This window comes from Pezoporus occidentalis, unplaced genomic scaffold (assembly GCF_034315485.1).
Source record: "Pezoporus occidentalis ecotype Australia unplaced genomic scaffold, CSIRO_AGI_Poc_V1 ctg85, whole genome shotgun sequence".
NCBI lineage: Eukaryota > Metazoa > Chordata > Aves > Psittaciformes > Psittacidae > Pezoporus > Pezoporus occidentalis.
Window position 1 is genome coordinate 1,186,822 of NW_026916212.1, and position 17,299 is coordinate 1,204,120.

Consider the following 17,299-nt stretch of genomic DNA (forward strand, 5'->3'; position numbering starts at 1 on the left):
GATTAACACCTCTCAAAATCATTGCATAAAAGAAACACTCAAGTTGACAAGTTAACGTATTTTTTTAAATTTTAGAGATATACAAGCTACTAGAAGTAATTTTTGTGGTATTCAATTAAAAGAAAAGATGATAATTTGACATTCCTCTGCTTGTAAAAAAATTAGTCAGAATGGTTTTTGTGTCTTGTTTTGTTGCACTTCTAAACATTCATGTCGAGATAATTACATCACACTTTATCATTACATAATTAAAATCACATACCTGTTTTTGTGAGTAATATGCACTGAACCCCACCTGTGACATTTCCATTTGGAATGTATCACCTTGATCTGTACCTGGTAAAACAAGATATTCATGTATCGTTAACCCTGTAGAACCAGACAAGAGAACCAATCTTGCTGCCTCAGTACAGCTACATACTGCTGTACATTATTTTTTTTCCAAATCCACCAATTTTGATAAAATATTTCCAATGCTTACAAACAACAGAAATGTGAGACCTGATAAACTGTAGAATATTTGGAGAATTTAATGGCGAACTGATAAGATAGAACCACAATACTATGAGTCCCTTCCAAAAAAGGCAGAAGACCATGATAAAGATGCCTTGAATCTGCTTGCACAGTCTTGTCACTGTAGATAACCTCTCTGTTTCCCAGGAAGCACTAATAATACACTGAAATTAGCAGCTTTAATAACTGGTATATTCATGACTTTCAAACAGAGTATGAATTATTATTGTCATATAAAACTTATAAAAACCTGTTGTAATTGTCTTGAAAAATCCTATGACATCCGGGAATATTTCCTAAACCAGACAGATGAGCCTCAAGTAAAGGGAATTCAATGGGAGTACACAGCAAAACTCAAGAGGAGGAGGTCAAACAATCCCTTTGACTTCATTGAGTGCGCCCTCAGCAAGTTTGCTGATGACACCAAGCTGTGTGGTTCGGTTGATACACTGGAGGGAAGGAATGCCATCCAGAGGGACCTTGACACGCTTGTGAGGTGGGCTGATGCCAACCTCATGAAGTTTAACCATGCCAAGTGCAAGGTCCTACACCTGGGTTGGAGCAATCCCAGGCACAGCTACAGGTTGGGCAGAGAAGAGATTCAGAGCAGCCCTGCGGAGAAGGACTTGGGGGTGTTGGCTGATGAGAAAATGAACATGAGGCGGCTTCAGTGTGCGCACACAGCCCAGAAAGCCAACCGTATCCTGGGCTGCATCAAAAGGAGCGTGACCAGCAGGTCGAAGGAGGTGATCCTGCCCCTCTACTCTGCTCTTGTGAGACCTCACTTCGAGTATTGTGTGCAGTTCTGGTGTCCTCAACATAAAAAGGACATGGAACTGTTGGAACAAGTCCAGAGAAGGGCCACAAGGATGATCAGGGGACTGGAGCACCTCCCGTATGAAGATAGGCTGAGAAAGTTGGGGCTGTTCAGCCTGGTTCTCCAGGCTGAACACCCTCCAGAAAGCTGTGTGGAGACCTCATAGCAGCCTTCCAGTATCTGAAGGGGTGTTATAAGGATGCTGGGGAGGGACTCTTCATTACGGACCGTAGTGACAGGACAAGAGTAACGGGTTAAAACTTAAACAGGGGAAGTTTAGACTGGATATAAGGAAGAAGTTCTTTACTGTGAGGGTGGTGAGGCACTGGAATGGGTTGCCCAGGGAAGTTGTGAATGCTCCATCCCTGGCAGTGTTCAAGACCAGGTTGGACGAGGCCTTGGGTGAGATGGTTTACTGTAAGGTGTCCCTGCCCATGGCAGGGGGGTTGGAAGTAGATCATCTTAAGGTCCTTTCCAACCCTAACTATTCTATGATATGCATCATAAGCCTGGTAAAGGACAGAGGTGAAAGAAGGGAAGATTTTATCCTGAGCACAGGAAGGTTGCAGCCAGTAAAAGCTCCTTAGGGAAGACTGAGAGCAGCTCACAGGTCTCTCAAGGAAGGTCTAAATTTGACATTAAAAAAGCTGAGTTTAGGGGTGACAAAGTGTCTCTTAGTCACTTCTACAGCACATTCCTCCAAACAGTACACCTAGTCTTCTGATTTGTGTTTTAAATTTACACTTGCTTTAATTCACACAGGTCAATCTGACAGGCATAAAGTTATACCTTTACTCCTCCAGTGGTAATAGCTCTGAATACATTTGGAGCCATATGGACAAGCCCACAATGGATCCCTGAAGCCCATGACTTGACTGAAGTTTTCATCAACTGCAGAGTATTTTCCACAAACTGCAGAAACTAACTTGAAGCTCAAGCTTATTAGGGGTGGGATAGCTGGGGGAACACCTGCGCAAACCAGAGCCCCCCTGGGGAGCAGGGATCAGCCTGCAGTTCCGGCTGTCCCTTGCTTTCACAGTACTACACTGAGGTGAGCTAAATAAAATCTTTAGCTCATCAGCTGGGAAAATTTCAGAGACATTGAGAAGTATTTACCTTCTATACTAAAAATGCGCTCTCCAAGTGTTCCTGCTTCTTCCAGTAGTGCAGCCTCAGATGACACATTAAAGAAATACTTGTCTGTTGGATAACTAGCAATTCCTTTGATTTCTTTAATTAAGTTTTTAGTATCAAGCTCATGCCTGATTAAGTATCCCAAAACCTTGGGTAAAAAAAGAAAACAGAAAGAAGAGTGAAGGAAATCATGGTGTTAACTCCAATTTTACTTTTTTTTTTACTTTTTCATCAGTTGAAGACAACCAGTATTTTGCTAGTTCATGGAGATTGATCCTAACTTAGTTTCAGTCTCATCACTGCAATAATGTGTGCATTATATACAACTTCTATATAGCATGTGTACTTTCATACATATACAACAAAATAATCTTTCAAAAACTGCAATAATATATATAATTATAGTATTACTTACAGCAATGCCAAATCTGGTTATGTTGTCTTCGTTGCATTTACCTATCACTGCTTTCAAGTTGGAGCCATCATGTGATTCACCATCGGTCACAACAACCATTACTTTTGTGGCTGTTGGACGTCCTCCTGATTCAGGTGAGAAGGCATGCTGTCTGTTACAAAATATTGGGTTTATCACATGTCAATTTATAATGGAGAGAATTCAGTATATATACTATAATGAATGTGTCCATCACTGACTTTTTAATTTGTAAATTAACAATCTGCAACAAGAATTCATGTAATTGAATTACATCAGAAATGTAATCAAAGAAGTAGAGAAAAATCCAACTAGGATTGGGCATTATTTCTGATAAAAATGCACATGCCAGGGAAAATAATATTTTTTCTGCACAAATGCAAAGGGTGGTTTTTTTTTTTGTCAGAGCTATTAATGTTTTATAACACCAGAGTAGCCAGGAATTGGGTCCACCAAGTTCAAATATAAGAAGAGTATTAATAAAAGGTTCCTCAATACTACTGCAAATATCAACTCCACTGAAGACTGAGTATGTTCCCAAACAAATTTTTCAAGGCCATTTGATTCATTATGTATTTTGGCCTAGAGTTCTGTCCTGCAAAACAGCATCTTCCTACTGAGAAACAGACCTGGTTTGTGTATGTATTCTGGCACAGCACATTTTGCATGCTGCTGGTGCTGCAATGACAAATTGACAACAGAACACCAATGTTAGTGGTCCCACTGAATCCCTAGATAAACCTTTTATTTCTTTTAATGGTTTTGTATCTTTCCTAAAAGCTTGTCCACAGTGTTCAATGAACTGTCGTATTTAGACATCTGTGACACCTCAAACAATTCTGTTCAGTACCAGAACTACTTTAGTGTAGGGTTTAACCCAATAGTTTTGAGCAAATTTAGTTTACTTATCCTTCTACTGTTTTGCATGTGGCACTCTAAATGTACCTGAATGATTCTGCCTGGTGTTGAGAACCTCCTCAGAGGCTCCAAGCATATGCACTCCCAGTGGGAATGAAATTCAGGATGTGCTCATTGTCTTGTAAGATAAGTTACAACAGTTGCACAGTAATCATCAGTATGTTTTACCTTGCATAGTCAATGGCTTTGAAAGTATTAGTGAGATCTCCTCCCTTCTGATACGTTCTCGCCATTGCTTTAACAACCTGATCCTTTGTTTCATATGTACTCAAGTTGAACACCACACGGGGATTATTAGCATACTGAATTAAACCCACCTATGCAATAAAAAAATTATGTTAGATCATCATGCATTACATTTACATATAATCATGACACTTATTTATCTATCATATTGGAGTAAAAGATCTGCAGAACACATGGGATGGGGTTATAATTTCCTTCCAACACATATAAAACCAATTAATATTAACAGGTTTGGAAAGCAAAGAAAGCTATAATGCTCTTGCACCTTATGTCATTTATTATGGACTACATTACGTTAATGCAAACAATCTGAAATAGCAGGCATTAAATGTTTGCTTGGTTACTTCTGGAAGAGCTGATGGATAGCGACAGTATGAAGAGCTCTGGGAAAAATGAGAAAATAACAAAAATTCTACAAGCTGACAGCACCTCAATCTGATCTCTTCTAAGAAAATCCTAAAGGTTAGTTACTTGACAGCACTGCAAACCCTATTTATTTTTAATAGAGGTGAAGCTAAAGACATAAGCTAAGTGCATTTAATATGAAAGAAAAAAAAGAGACAATGCTAAAGGTGAGGTTCAGAAAGGACTGAGCAGGAAGCCTAGCTTTTAAGCACCTCACTTCCAAACTAGCCCAAGGAAGAAGGCAGCCTTTGGGAGAGAGATTTCCAGTGCCCCAGTCTTTGTTCCCAGAACTGTTTATGGAAAATGGATAACTGCAAAGACAGAAAATGTTTAAAACAAAAAAAAAAAGCAAGTAGTAAAATTTTCCTTACCATCATCAAATTAAAAGGAAAAAGAACACAAAGGTCAGAGAGTAACCAAGCAGGAAAAACTATTTTAAAGATGCAGCAGTTGAAAGTAAGACCCATATGAAAAACCTGTAAAAAATCTATTCTACTTTCACCACATGCACACAGACTGTATTTTAATTACTTTCACACATAAGGAATGAAAGAGATCTGACTCCCCTAGCTATAACCTAGACTTTTATTTAAGTTGGTTTATGTTTGAATCAAGTTACTAATCCCTTTCGAAACAGGTTAGCTGTGAAATAACAATACTGAAAAGTAAGGACAACAGCATAACCTGTGGCTTTGAGGGAGTACTGTAGTACACTTGGTTTCCTTTACATTTGCTAGCAAAACCCATTGTCTTTTTGTTTTTTGGTCTCTCTCTAAGAGGTCTGTGACTTACCTGGGTTTTGTTAAGGCCTATGTCTAAGCCTTGTACAAACTTTTTCAAAAATGCCCGCACTGCATCCCAGGGATAAATGCTGTTTGACTCATCACAAACCACCACGATGTCTATAAGGGAGGAACACTCTAAAAAATAAAAGCGGACATTAAATACACTTTCAGTCTCAATACAATTCTTTGTCTAAATTCAGAGGTGCACATCTAGGTCTCACACAGGCAACACTTCAGATCAGGAAGCTTTTCCCCAGAATGAGGACTCAACAGAAGCATATGCAGATTTTGAGCCTGCACTGGTGCTGTGCCTCTTAATTCAGAGGAGCGAGTCCATATTTATACTGGCATTGGGTCACAATTTGTAAGTCCTTACATGTGAATCACAGGACTTTGCTACTTGCACATATATTTTAAAAAACAAAACAAAACCAAAAAAAAAAACAAAACCCCAAAACCCCCACAAATTAGTAGTCCCTGACAGAACATATCTTGATTTTGTTTGATATGCCTTTTTAATAGAATCTGTTTTGCACATGTTGTCTTACTTTGAATAGCAGGAGTAAAGCTTCGTAGGAGCTGGAAACTTGGATTGATTTCAGAACAGACTCCTGTCGCATAGTATTGGCTTCCACACTGCTGTGCCCACAAAGGACCACAAGTCTTAAAAGTAACAACAAAAAGAAACTATAAAAATGACAAATATTTGTCTTACTTCATCTGTACAGAAAAGCACAATAAGCAGAACTACAGCCATATAGGATCAGAGGAGCCCTCTTGGGTAATCAAGCAAAATCCCTTGCAATCACAGCGTATCCCTCTCACAGGCTTTCTCACTGAATGGATTTTCTATTCATGATCATCTTAGTGCCTCCTTCTGCAAGCTGGTCCCTCCAGACTATGCACAATTATAACAACTAGGGAGTGTGACCTGATCTGCAAGCAATCGGCGCTGCTTTAAGCCACCTGCTCTACAAGCTATAGTTTAAATCTTGGGTTGGTATTAGCGCATTTGCAGAGAAGTTCTTCTACTAACCAGGAGGTGGCACCAGACCCACGAGCATGCAGGACGCTGCGAAGATGCAAGAGTTTTTGTTTTTCTCCCGGTAAATCCGATTACCTCCAACAGTGCGAGCAGACTGAAGGGTTTAGTGATCAGTGAGTACACACACATATATTAGATTGAAGGGTTTAGTGATCAGTGAGCACACACACATATATTAGTTTGAGAAGCCTTGTTCCCAAGGGAAATTCACTTTGTGAAAATAGTTACAACCTAAATGTTTTCATCGTCTCAAGGGAGGGTGCAGCCACACGTTATGCACTGTCCCATTTAGCCCTCAGCTACATATTTCACTGCCTTTCAGGGAAAATAATCTTGCTTCTTTGCTGCAAATAATCTCTGTAAAAAGAAACTGGCTGCATGACAGCCACACCTCTGATATTAGAAGGATAGGTGCAGAAGTACCTACATAAAAAAGATGGACACAGAGACAGTATTTTTTTAATGAGGATATTTGGGGGACCAGGAGGGATTTTCTTTTTGAATAAAAAAGATGTTAGGAACAGAAAATGCACCATCTCTATTTAGGAAGAGAAAATGCACCATCTCTATTTAGGAAGAGAAGAGAGAGTGAATGGCACTATTACCCTTTTCTCAAGAATATTGAAAAAAGAAAATTAAAGGCAGAAGTAAGTTGAAAATCACATATTGGTTTACCAGTGGTGGGCCACATCAAACTACCTTAACATATTTGACAAGATGGCAGATTTTCTACACAAGAGAAAGGAAATACATCTACATGATCTGATCTTGAGATAAGTGCTTTTTAGCTGCTACATGGGGCATGATTAGTTTTACTGGAAAAGATAGGTATTTGAAGAGGTGAGAGGTACAAAATGTCTATATCGGTAACACAGGTAACATAAAACTTCTATATTGGTAACTGTGAAGCTGGAAGAGTGCTACTAATCTTTAAATTAAAGCTGTTTTTTAATTTAAAGTTCTTTATAGATTAATCTCATTTGCCTATTTTCTAGTTTCCTTTTATATTAATGGTAACTCAAAATTATGATGTTAATCTTTAATAAAAAAATAGAAATGTTCTAAAATGTTCTACTAAACTTCGCTGTTCTTAAAAAAATACACAAAAAACCACATTCAAATGTTCTAGTGTTGTAACAGTTAGAGACTTAAGATGCAACATTGATACAGGGGAAACCTGGGAGATCACATACGAAGAACCGAGGAAGTTGAAAACTGGAATAGTAGAAAGGGGCATAGATGTGTCCTTAAGGACTAATGTTAAGAAATGTGGACATAAACTAGTTGCTCACTGAGTGGAAAAGTGAACAGCAGACTGATCAGGCACTGGCTGATTGCAGGGTGAGGTAAGCTTGCAGGGAGCATGCAAATCAAATATGGCCTAAAGATATGTGAAAAGAAGCACCTGCAGCTGAGACAGGGAAGTTAAAAATACACTATATAGTGCCCTAGAAACACTCGTGGAATACGGCAAAAATTTGTGTTTATTTAGCAAATCAAAGGACAAACGAGCAATTGTGGGGCATTAAATACAGAGAGGAGATTTTACATGTTAAATACAGAAAGGAGATTTTACATGTAGGAGACAGGAGCTGTTCCTTTCAACTAAACACAAAGTACTTCCCCAGAACCAAACTGACAGAAACACAGATGAGAAATCTGGAAAGAAGATTGTTAACCATCACTGAAATTCTTAAGCACCTTTCCAACAAGACTAAGCATGCCTCAGAAAAATGTAATGTGGAAATTGCTGCCCTGGACTTAGGATACCTGTGGGAAGCAATCACATGGCATCAAATTAGCAGAACCAGCAGGACTCACAAGCTACAGCACAGACATGCCAGGCTGGGTCATGCTCCAGCCAAGCAGTGCAGGGATGCAGCACAGACATGTGCAAGCTGAAATGGAGGCTGAAAAGCAGCCACGGGAGGAAGGAGCACAGTAATCGGGGGGGGGGGGGGAAGAAGCTCTGAGCTAACCCAAAGAGTCCATCACAGAGGCCAGCTGCCAGAGATTGTGTCTCAGAGAGAAGCTGCGGCTGACAGCAGCCTGCAGCGACAATCAGACGGTCTCCTCTTAGTTGTGGCAAGAATTAGACAAGTCCTGGAGCTTTTGGTATTTGTTGAGGCTAAGTCACAAATAAGCACCTGTCTAGTACCCCATTTTCCTTATGTCAAAAAGAGCTCCGGTTGCCAAAGACATGGCTAACTGTTCATGTCTTACCATTCAACGTAATTTTTTGTTACTTTATGAAATTTAAGGAGAGTCAATCAATAATGTATGGATCCAGAAATTCTTTTTAACTGAGAGAAGTTCAAGTACTATTAGAAAATACAAGTTTTCCTGCGTGAGATGTGATTTAAAATCACTGCAATTACTGATACTGGTTAAAAGTGGGTATGCATAGAAGGATTGCATTAACAGCAACCAAAGGTATTATCCAAGAGACAGAATAAGACTTTTCTAATCAGTGTCTTCTCAAAACATCAAGAAGAAAACTTGATGTATTTGAAGTTCTGATTAACTTTACTAACTCCAAGAATGCTGCTGGAAAGGTTGGAATTAGACTTAAGTACTTCACTGAACTGAGCTAGGTGGTAATGAAAATAATAAACATTTGAATATTTTTTGCAATTATTAGGAAGATGCAACACAAAAATGTGAAGCTGAAAGTGAATCTCAAAGTTCCTCTGCCTTCAGTTTGTTGTTTCACTTAATTACTGCAATGATGCATCAAACTGGAATACACTTACACCGCAACAGTTTTCATGCTTATGGTTAGGATTGTAAAAAAGACTATTAAGAAGGCATCAACCTCCTTTCAGTTATGCAATCTGTTTTACAGGCCCCAAGGAGAGTGGTTTGCAAAACATACACATATTTTGTATATATCCTCCAGCTTACCAACCAAATAAAACATATTGCAGATCCATGGAACTAGAAATGCTAACATCTCAGGGTAACAGCCTCTGTGCAAGTACATATGGAGGGAGGCAGACTCCATGCTGTCTTTTGAAAGTGTAACCAGAACTATACAAGACTGTCTTAGAGACATGGTGGAAATACTCTTGCCTATGTTGTCTGACTCACTACAGAGTCTTTAATTATGTGCCCTTCCACAGGACATTTATATAAATGATGGGAAGATCCCATAATTTTCCTGATTTTTAAACAGGTAATGACAGTAGGATGGAATATTTTAAAATATGCAAAATATGTACTAATCTATGCTGCATAATAAAATATATTCAACTTGGACTTATAAAAAAAAAAATGCAGAGAATTCTAGTTTCTTCATTGTCTTCAGGAATTTCTGTGTGTATTGCATATGTCCTTGATACATACCAAAAATCCTCCGGTTTTTGAGTTCTGTATCAGAGTTAACCCAAGGTTCATGACTTCCTTTATCTCAGTCACATTTGAAATATTTATTAGGGCTGAAAGAAAAAAAGATTAAGTAATGACAGAATAGTAAATAAGATATAGAAGCAATTTAGTAAGTTAGAATTCATTTTCAAAATCTTGATTTCTCAGGATCTAAGATTCCTTTTCAAAATGGCTGCCTATGATTCTGACACAAAAGGAACAAAAGCTAATCTTCATCAAAAATTTACTGTTAACTGTAGACATGAATTCAGCATGTCCATTTAGAGGACCTGCACTTGAGGGAGCCAAGAGCAACAGGGAGGAAGAAATGGTATTTTTGTGTATTTTTGACTAGCTGAGTTGCTGCAGCTGAGCAGCTACTGTTACATTCCTCAGCACACCAGACTCCTCTGATCCAGTATCAGGCTTTAGACAAAAACATGGAAGGAGTGGTGGAGGACAGAAATGATCTGCACCACATATAAACATAAAACAGGCATTGCAGCACACGCTGCTGCCCTGTATTTCCACTGTATCCAAAAGTGAATCCCATTTCATGCTCAGTTTGCAAACACACAGAGGCAGAAAAGGCTTCCTGTGCACAAACACACTCGTCCCTCATGCAATCCACATTGGCAAGTCCCCCTGGGTATCCCAGCATGGACCTCGCATCTGCATGATACCTGGATCTGAGGTGCCCCTCAGTTGGCTGGTCCAGCTGAGCAGCTTGCTAGTGCACATACACACAGATGCCAGGTTTGGGGAAGATGCAGACAGTCACTGCACCAGAGCCCCCACCAGTCCCTTGGCCTGTGATCCGTGGTTCTGCTCCTGCTGCCAGCATGGGGCCCTCCATGACACAGAGCCCTGGTCCATCTGCCATGAGCTGGTTTTGGGACACATACTGTTCCCAGCCCATAGCTTGAGGTTAAAGACCCCAGTTGCTGCAGTATCTGGTGCTGAGATCAGAGGTCAGGACACGCATAGCCCAGCCTGACTCCAGCAGCTGGCACCAATTTTGGCTCACATACACACAGGTCTCACCTACAGCTGGCAGTGAGTCCTTGAAGCATTCACACACATATACAAACAGAGAGATAAAAGTTTTAACAAGATAGGCCTGGTATAAAACCAAGAAAAAAACTGAACAACTGTAGCAAGGCATTATTTGTTACAACTTACCTTGTAAATTCAGTTTTTTACATGTGGTTTTGGATGTACCAACAGGACATGCATAGATATCCCCAGTTCTGTTAGAGGGATAGCCACTCCAGGGTGAACCAACCAACAACCTAAAGTAACAGGAACTTCGTTAGGTCTTTAATAACACTGGAAAAGTTCAGTAGCACTACTACATAGCACACTTTAGGCTAACAGATAAAAAGGCTTTTACCAGATGTAGCACCTAAAGCGCTCAAGAGTCTCCTCCAGAGCTGCTCAGAAGCTTTACTTGATGTAAATACAGTGGATTCAGCAGGGACAGCTTTGGTGGAGGAGCCTCTGGGGGTTAGGCTGCCTCAAATGCATTTACTGTTGTTTCTGTGACAGTCTGTCACAGTGTCAGAAGAAATACAGCCGAGATACTAATACATACAGATGCATATAAATTTTGAAATATATACATTGGCGATTGAGACACAAAAAAAATTGTCTCGCCAGTTAATAGTTAACTTAGTCCTTTTGAGTTATTATTTTAGCCGATAAGAAGCATTTCCTGCAGGATCTGCTCAGCAGCAGTCAAATGCTTATGTCTGAGCTTGAGCACTACCACACCTTGACCACACTGAGTCAGAAAGAAAACACTGCAGGTGGTAACAGTCTGCTGCACAAAGTGTTTAATCCTGAACAAGAAAGTTAAGACTTAGGGTAATTTGTGCCTACTATACAAAGTGACTCATTTTCTCAGACTCTGTGTCTGCCATGAGGTTTTCCCTCCAATATCTGTTCCTGAAGACCACTTCAATTTTACCTGAAAGCCTTCACAAAGCCGGGAATACTGCTTGAATACCTATTTTTCAGCATAGGTCTATGAGAGAGTAAAACCAGCAGACAGTATAGGGCCACAAAGGGCTGGCAAAGACAATTCATTATACAGTTTAATGTCCAGTGAAATAAGGGTAAGGAAAAACATCATAAGAAGATGATCTCACGATATATGGAAAAAAAAGTGAAAGTTCATTAGAAAGCAGAGACTGGGTTTTCACTCCAGCAGCAATATGGCTTTCCTTTCATACAGATTAGTCTATGGTTATACTTAATTCATTTATGGGACAGTAAGAGGACAAGAAATGGGATTCCAGTGTAGAACGTGGAGTATCATAAGAAAACATCTTTTCTAGTAGGTCAACAGGTTGCTAAAAGCAAAATTGTTGTTCTCTGAAATTTTGTAAGTAGCTACAAGATAACAAGCCAAGAAACCTGGACTTGGTGCAAAGCGCTCGACACTGTCCCACATGACATCCTTGTCTCTAAATTGGAGCGACATCAATTTCATGGATGGACCACTCAGTGGATAAAGAACTGGCTGGATGGCTGCATGCAAAGAGTTGTGGTCAATGGCTCAGTGTCCAGCTGAAGACCAGTAACGAGTGGTGTCCCTCAGGGATCGGTGTTGGGACCGGTCTTGTTTAACATCTTTGTCGCTGACATGGACAGTGGGATTGAGTGCGCCCTCAGCAAGTTTGCCGATGACACCAAGCTGTGCGGTTCGGTTGATACACTGGAGGGAAGGAATGCCATCCAGAGGGACCTTGACACACTTGTGAGGTGGGCTGATACCAACCTGATGAAGTTTAACCATGCCAAGTGCAAGGTCCTGCACCTGGGTCAGAGCAATCCCAGGCACAGCTACAGGTTGGGCAGAGAAGAGATTCAGAGCAGCCCTGCGGAGAAGGACTTGGGGGTGTTGGTTGATGAGAAAATGAACATGAGGCGGCTTCAGTGTGCGCACACAGCCCAGAAAGCCAACCGTATCCTGGGCTGCATCAAAAGGAGCGTGACCAGCAGGTCGAAGGAGGTGATCCTGCCCCTCTACTCTGCTCTCGTGAGACCTCACCTGGAGTATTGTGTGCAGTTCTGGTGTCCTCAACATAAAAAGGACATGGAACTGTTGGAACAAGTCCAGAGAAGGGCCACGAGGATGATCAGGGGACTGGAGCACTTCCCGTATGAAGATAGGCTGAGAAAGTTGGGGCTGTTCAGCCTGGAGAAGAGAAGCCTGTGTGGAGACCTCATAGCAGCCTTCCAATATCTGAAGGGGGGCCTATAAGGGTGCTGGGGATGGACTCTTTGTTAGAGACTGTAGTGACAGGACAAGGAGTAACGGGTTAAAACTTAAACAGGGGAAGTTTAGATTGGATACAACGAAGAAGTTCTTTACTGTGAGGGTGGTGAGGCACTGGAATGGGTTGCCCAGGGAGGTTGTGAATGCTCCATCCCTGGTGGTGTTCAAGGCCAGGTTGGATGAAGCCTTGGGTGACATGGTTTAGTGTGAGGTGTCCCTGCCCATGGCAGGGGAGTTGGAACTAGATGATCTTAAGGTCCTTTCCAACCCATAATATTCTATGATTCTATGAAAGCTGAAGAAGGACTTTGTACAGGGACAGGTGGTGACAGGACAAGGGGGAATGGCTTTAAACTGGGAGAGGGTAGATTTAGATTAGGTACCAGGAAGAAATTTTTTCCCGTAAGGGTGGTGGGTCCCTGGCACAGGCTGCCCAGAGAAGTTGTTTGCCCCATCCCAGGCAACGTTCAAGGCCAGGCTGGACGGGGCTTTGAGCAACCTGGTCTAGTGGAAGGTGTCCCTGCCCATGGAATGGGATTGGAACTGGATGAACTATAAGGTCCATTCCAATCTAAACCATTCTGTGATTCTGTAATTCCAATGCAAGAACCTTGTACTATTAAAAGAACGCGTTGTTATGTTTCAAAGCAATTGCTACATATCAAACAAACTTTTCAGGAGTCCTCTGATTTTACTGCTGCAAGTTTATAATTAGTTTGGATAAAATAGCTTTGATAAAAACACAGTTTTAGAAGCACAAGTAAGAGTTTGCATCCGTCTTAGCTTTCTCTAAGAAAATACTGCTAGTTGCATATTTTAGTTTACTTCATAGAAACAGCTTGATTCGAAAAGACCTTTGAGATTATAATGTCCAACTGCTACCCCAGGACTGCCAAGTCCACCACTCCACTTAAAGCCTTGTTCGGGATAACTTCAGATTCTGTCTCATGTGTATCAGAATATTTTAAAAATACCTGCTGACTTCTCAATTCCTTTGTTGAAAAACAGTGATTACACAGGCAGCAGGAACAGGATTTTGTGTACTTCTACCATCTCTAAACATGCCATTCATGTTCATATAAATAACTCTCTATATAAAACCACTGTATGTTTAGAAGAAGCAATTCTCTCCCTTTCAGCATGCATACTTATGCACACTCTGGGCCTTAAGGTGCTCAGCAGTTATGTGAGCTCTGAAACTCATGTTTCCCCCAACCTCAACATTAATTCCAACCTAAACATCTATTTAAAACAAGGAATTATCACTCTTTATACCAAATCCACTTCTAGGACTCAATGTTCACAACAATTACACTTTTGTTGGAACTAGCCTTGTGGCTGTTGTGTGATACAGACAGAAAAATGTAAGCCAAACAAGGCAAACTCTTCTAATCTTAAACCCAAACCTAAATCTATGCCAACTGTGTCCAAAGCAAACTTAATTTTGTCTTTCATTTAGCTTGCACTCCTCATACTTTACAACAAGTTATTATACTGTATTCCCCTTTGTTGTATTAGCTTTCTTTGTAGACTTGTAGCATGAAGAAATCTCAATGCTATAACTATACTGTAAGCCAAAAAATGCCACCCTGTACACAGAATTTAACACTTAGAACTATTACTGGCACTGTGATTTTCAGAAATGAATAGTTATTAACCTCTTTCCCTTATTTGACTTAATTAGCCTGTCCTGCCATCAATACTCTCCTGAGAAAAAGTTACTAACCAACTTTTGCAAAGCCTAGCCCTATATATTTGGTATTAATTGTCAAAGGTCCTAGGAAATAACTCAATTATTATTTCTTTCATACCCTGAGCCTTACTTAAACTTAATAATAGCCTTAATCTGTATTAGAAATCAGCAAGTTCTTCTTGCCTTTGAAAAGTAACATAAACTATTACAATAGAGAGTTACACAATATCTGGGAAAATGCACGAGTATCTTTCTGAAACATCAGAAGTGAAGAAAGCAGAAGAGTATCTGGGTAGCATCCTGCTAACTACAGAGTATTTTTTACTGTGATTAAACAGGATGCACATAAAGCAGAACGAAACAGAATGGATCAGGAAAGAATGTAAGAAACGAACACTAAAATACTTGAAAATGCTTGTAATACTTGAAAATGCTTGTTTCCAAATAAACTGCATAATGTATGGTGTATTAATTAAGGATCCTTTTCAGCCATGAGTTAAATATTTTTTTTACAAAACTTTCTTATGTGTCCTTGTAGACTGTCTTAAAACAATACTATAGTGATTAGTGTGTAACACTGCCACTGTTTTTACTATTTGGCTCCTTAATAAGGCTCCAACACTGTACACAAAGCAATGGAACTACAGGAAGTCAAAGTTCAGCAGCAATGCCATACCACACAGGCTGCAGGAGTGGCAGATCAAAGTGCAACAGGAATTATTTCTGGGAAATTACACCATGACAAAGCTAGTAACTGGCAAAGTGTGATGTAGCAGAAAACAAAATCAGAATTCACAGTGAAGGGCCGAATTCCCAGCTGTTGTCAGAGCAAGTTTTATATTTTCTCATTTCCTTTCTTTTTCTTTTTTTCATGCATTTGCTCTTTCATGTGTCTTCTAAACACAAAGATGGCTAATAGGAACTAGGAAAACAGAAGTAGAAAGGACCTTTTAAATCATCTGGCCCTTTCCCCTACAATTACAGGAAGTGATGAATAGATATGAAAACCAGAAAACTCTTCACTCTCAGAGATGCTTCTATGCACACCCTGAACCACTTGTCACCATCTAGAACTTCCAATCTCTTGAAGAAAATACTCAAAACTTCAAAAACTACAGTGAGCTATGGCAAGAAAGTTTAATTAACAAACTTAAAACGTCTAGAAGACAGAAGGCAGAGCTGCTCCAAGCAGTGAAGAGGCAAACTGTAAGGCATGCAATCAGACTAAGCAAAAACTGGACGAAGAACTCAGTGTTAGCAGTGGTCCTGGCACTGAAAAGACAGAGCTGTAACAATAGGGGCTTTTTCTTAAAGAAAAAAAAAAAAAAGTTGGCAGAAATTACCCTCCTCATTAAAATTATAAGGCTTTAAAATGTATTGATTTCAACAACAGTTGCTACACAATGTGTCTTTTCAGCAAAAATACCTCATTTGTCTGAAGAGGCAGGACACCACCTCGGGAGAAAGGCCATTGGGCTGTGAGGACTAGTAGGAAGTATGTGGTGATTTTTAAAACTATTTAGTAGTGCAGTGATTATGTGATACATCAGCAAGGGCAGCGTAAAGTGTCATTACTGACATGATACGGAATGAAACAAGATACTTCAGAAAAATCCCATGAAAAATTCCAAAACAAAATTTAAAAAATCCAAATCATAAGCACACAGACACAACTGAGCAGTGTGACTGCAACTTGATACCAACCAGCTCCTCAGCAGCAGTCTGAGACTTTAGCACTGTTGTGGGATGTACCCACAGACTGAAGACACATTTGTGTAGAACAATGCATTTAGTTATATACTGTTATCCAATCTTCCTCACCTGGGACAGATATAAAACCAAGTATGAGCATGAAGTAAGTATTGCTATCTTTGCAGAATGTAGTATCAGCTTCTGTTCTGGGCATGCACATTCAAGACAAACTTGACAGGGTACAATCTGCCTTTCTAAAATATTGTGTTTATAAAATGACAGAACTTGATCTCAGTTTAAGGCTCAAATACAGTTGATTTCACGACAGGGAGAAAGAGTGTAAACTGAATGATGTTTCTGTAATTACTTGTGTGATGGGCTGCCTAAACTTTTCTTACTGATGAGCTTCTTTGGTGTTCACAATTTTCCTTGAGTTCATTAAAGAGCTTCTGTTTAGAAAATTCCAGCAGACACCGTGAAAAGCTTGAGCTGGGCTTGACTTGCAAGTTTGTCCTTATTTATGAGCCTCACATGCCATCAATGCTCATCAGTGCACGGCAGTTCAGTGTCCAATTATCCTGGATCATCTGACTCTAAACAAAAAGGGCTCCCTTGCTGGTTTGTGTCATGGTTTTCCAACATGTATAAGCCCCCTTTATAGACCTGTGCTGCTGGTTTGACTGTCTTCGCTCTCTCTCTGAACTCATCTTCAACAAAAGTGATAACATACCACTGTCTGAAGTCCAACTTCTGCAAAGATTTTCCTCTCTTTATCATTTTCTATAGCTTTTATTGCCTCAGGAGATGTACCTCCCAGAAATACAGCTGAATAATGTAACTAGCATCTGTTGTTTTTTTTTTCTGTATCTCTCCTTTGTAATCTTTGAGAGAGTACAGGAGGATTTTTAAAGCTGTATTTGATATAGCAGCATGTTATTTTATTAACAGAAGTGAGGTCTAGGAAGTGAT

At 40.0% G+C, this 17,299-nt stretch overlaps 1 protein-coding gene across 3 annotated transcripts in view; it reads right to left on the reverse strand.

The window, feature by feature from the left end:
• ITGA2 (integrin subunit alpha 2) overlaps nucleotides 1–17,299 on the reverse strand; it is a 70,892-nt gene that overhangs the window by 31,535 nt on the left and 22,058 nt on the right. The window contains exons 1-9 of one of the 3 annotated variants that reach the window (XM_062604275.1): nucleotides 16,698–16,772; nucleotides 10,845–10,954; nucleotides 9,642–9,733; nucleotides 5,800–5,914; nucleotides 5,259–5,386; nucleotides 3,984–4,132; nucleotides 2,880–3,030; nucleotides 2,447–2,612; nucleotides 263–336 (exon numbers count right to left, since the gene is read on the reverse strand). In XM_062604275.1, coding sequence (XP_062460259.1) covers nucleotides 263–336; nucleotides 2,447–2,612; nucleotides 2,880–3,030; nucleotides 3,984–4,132; nucleotides 5,259–5,386; nucleotides 5,800–5,914; nucleotides 9,642–9,692 — 834 coding nt within the window. In that variant the 5' untranslated portion in view covers nucleotides 9,693–9,733; nucleotides 10,845–10,954; nucleotides 16,698–16,772. Of the gene's footprint in view, nucleotides 1–262; nucleotides 337–2,446; nucleotides 2,613–2,879; nucleotides 3,031–3,983; nucleotides 4,133–4,678; nucleotides 4,763–5,258; nucleotides 5,387–5,799; nucleotides 5,915–9,641; nucleotides 9,734–10,844; nucleotides 10,955–16,697; nucleotides 16,773–17,299 lie in introns of those variants that run through there. The other 2 variants (XM_062604274.1, XM_062604276.1) reach the window with 2 other exon arrangements.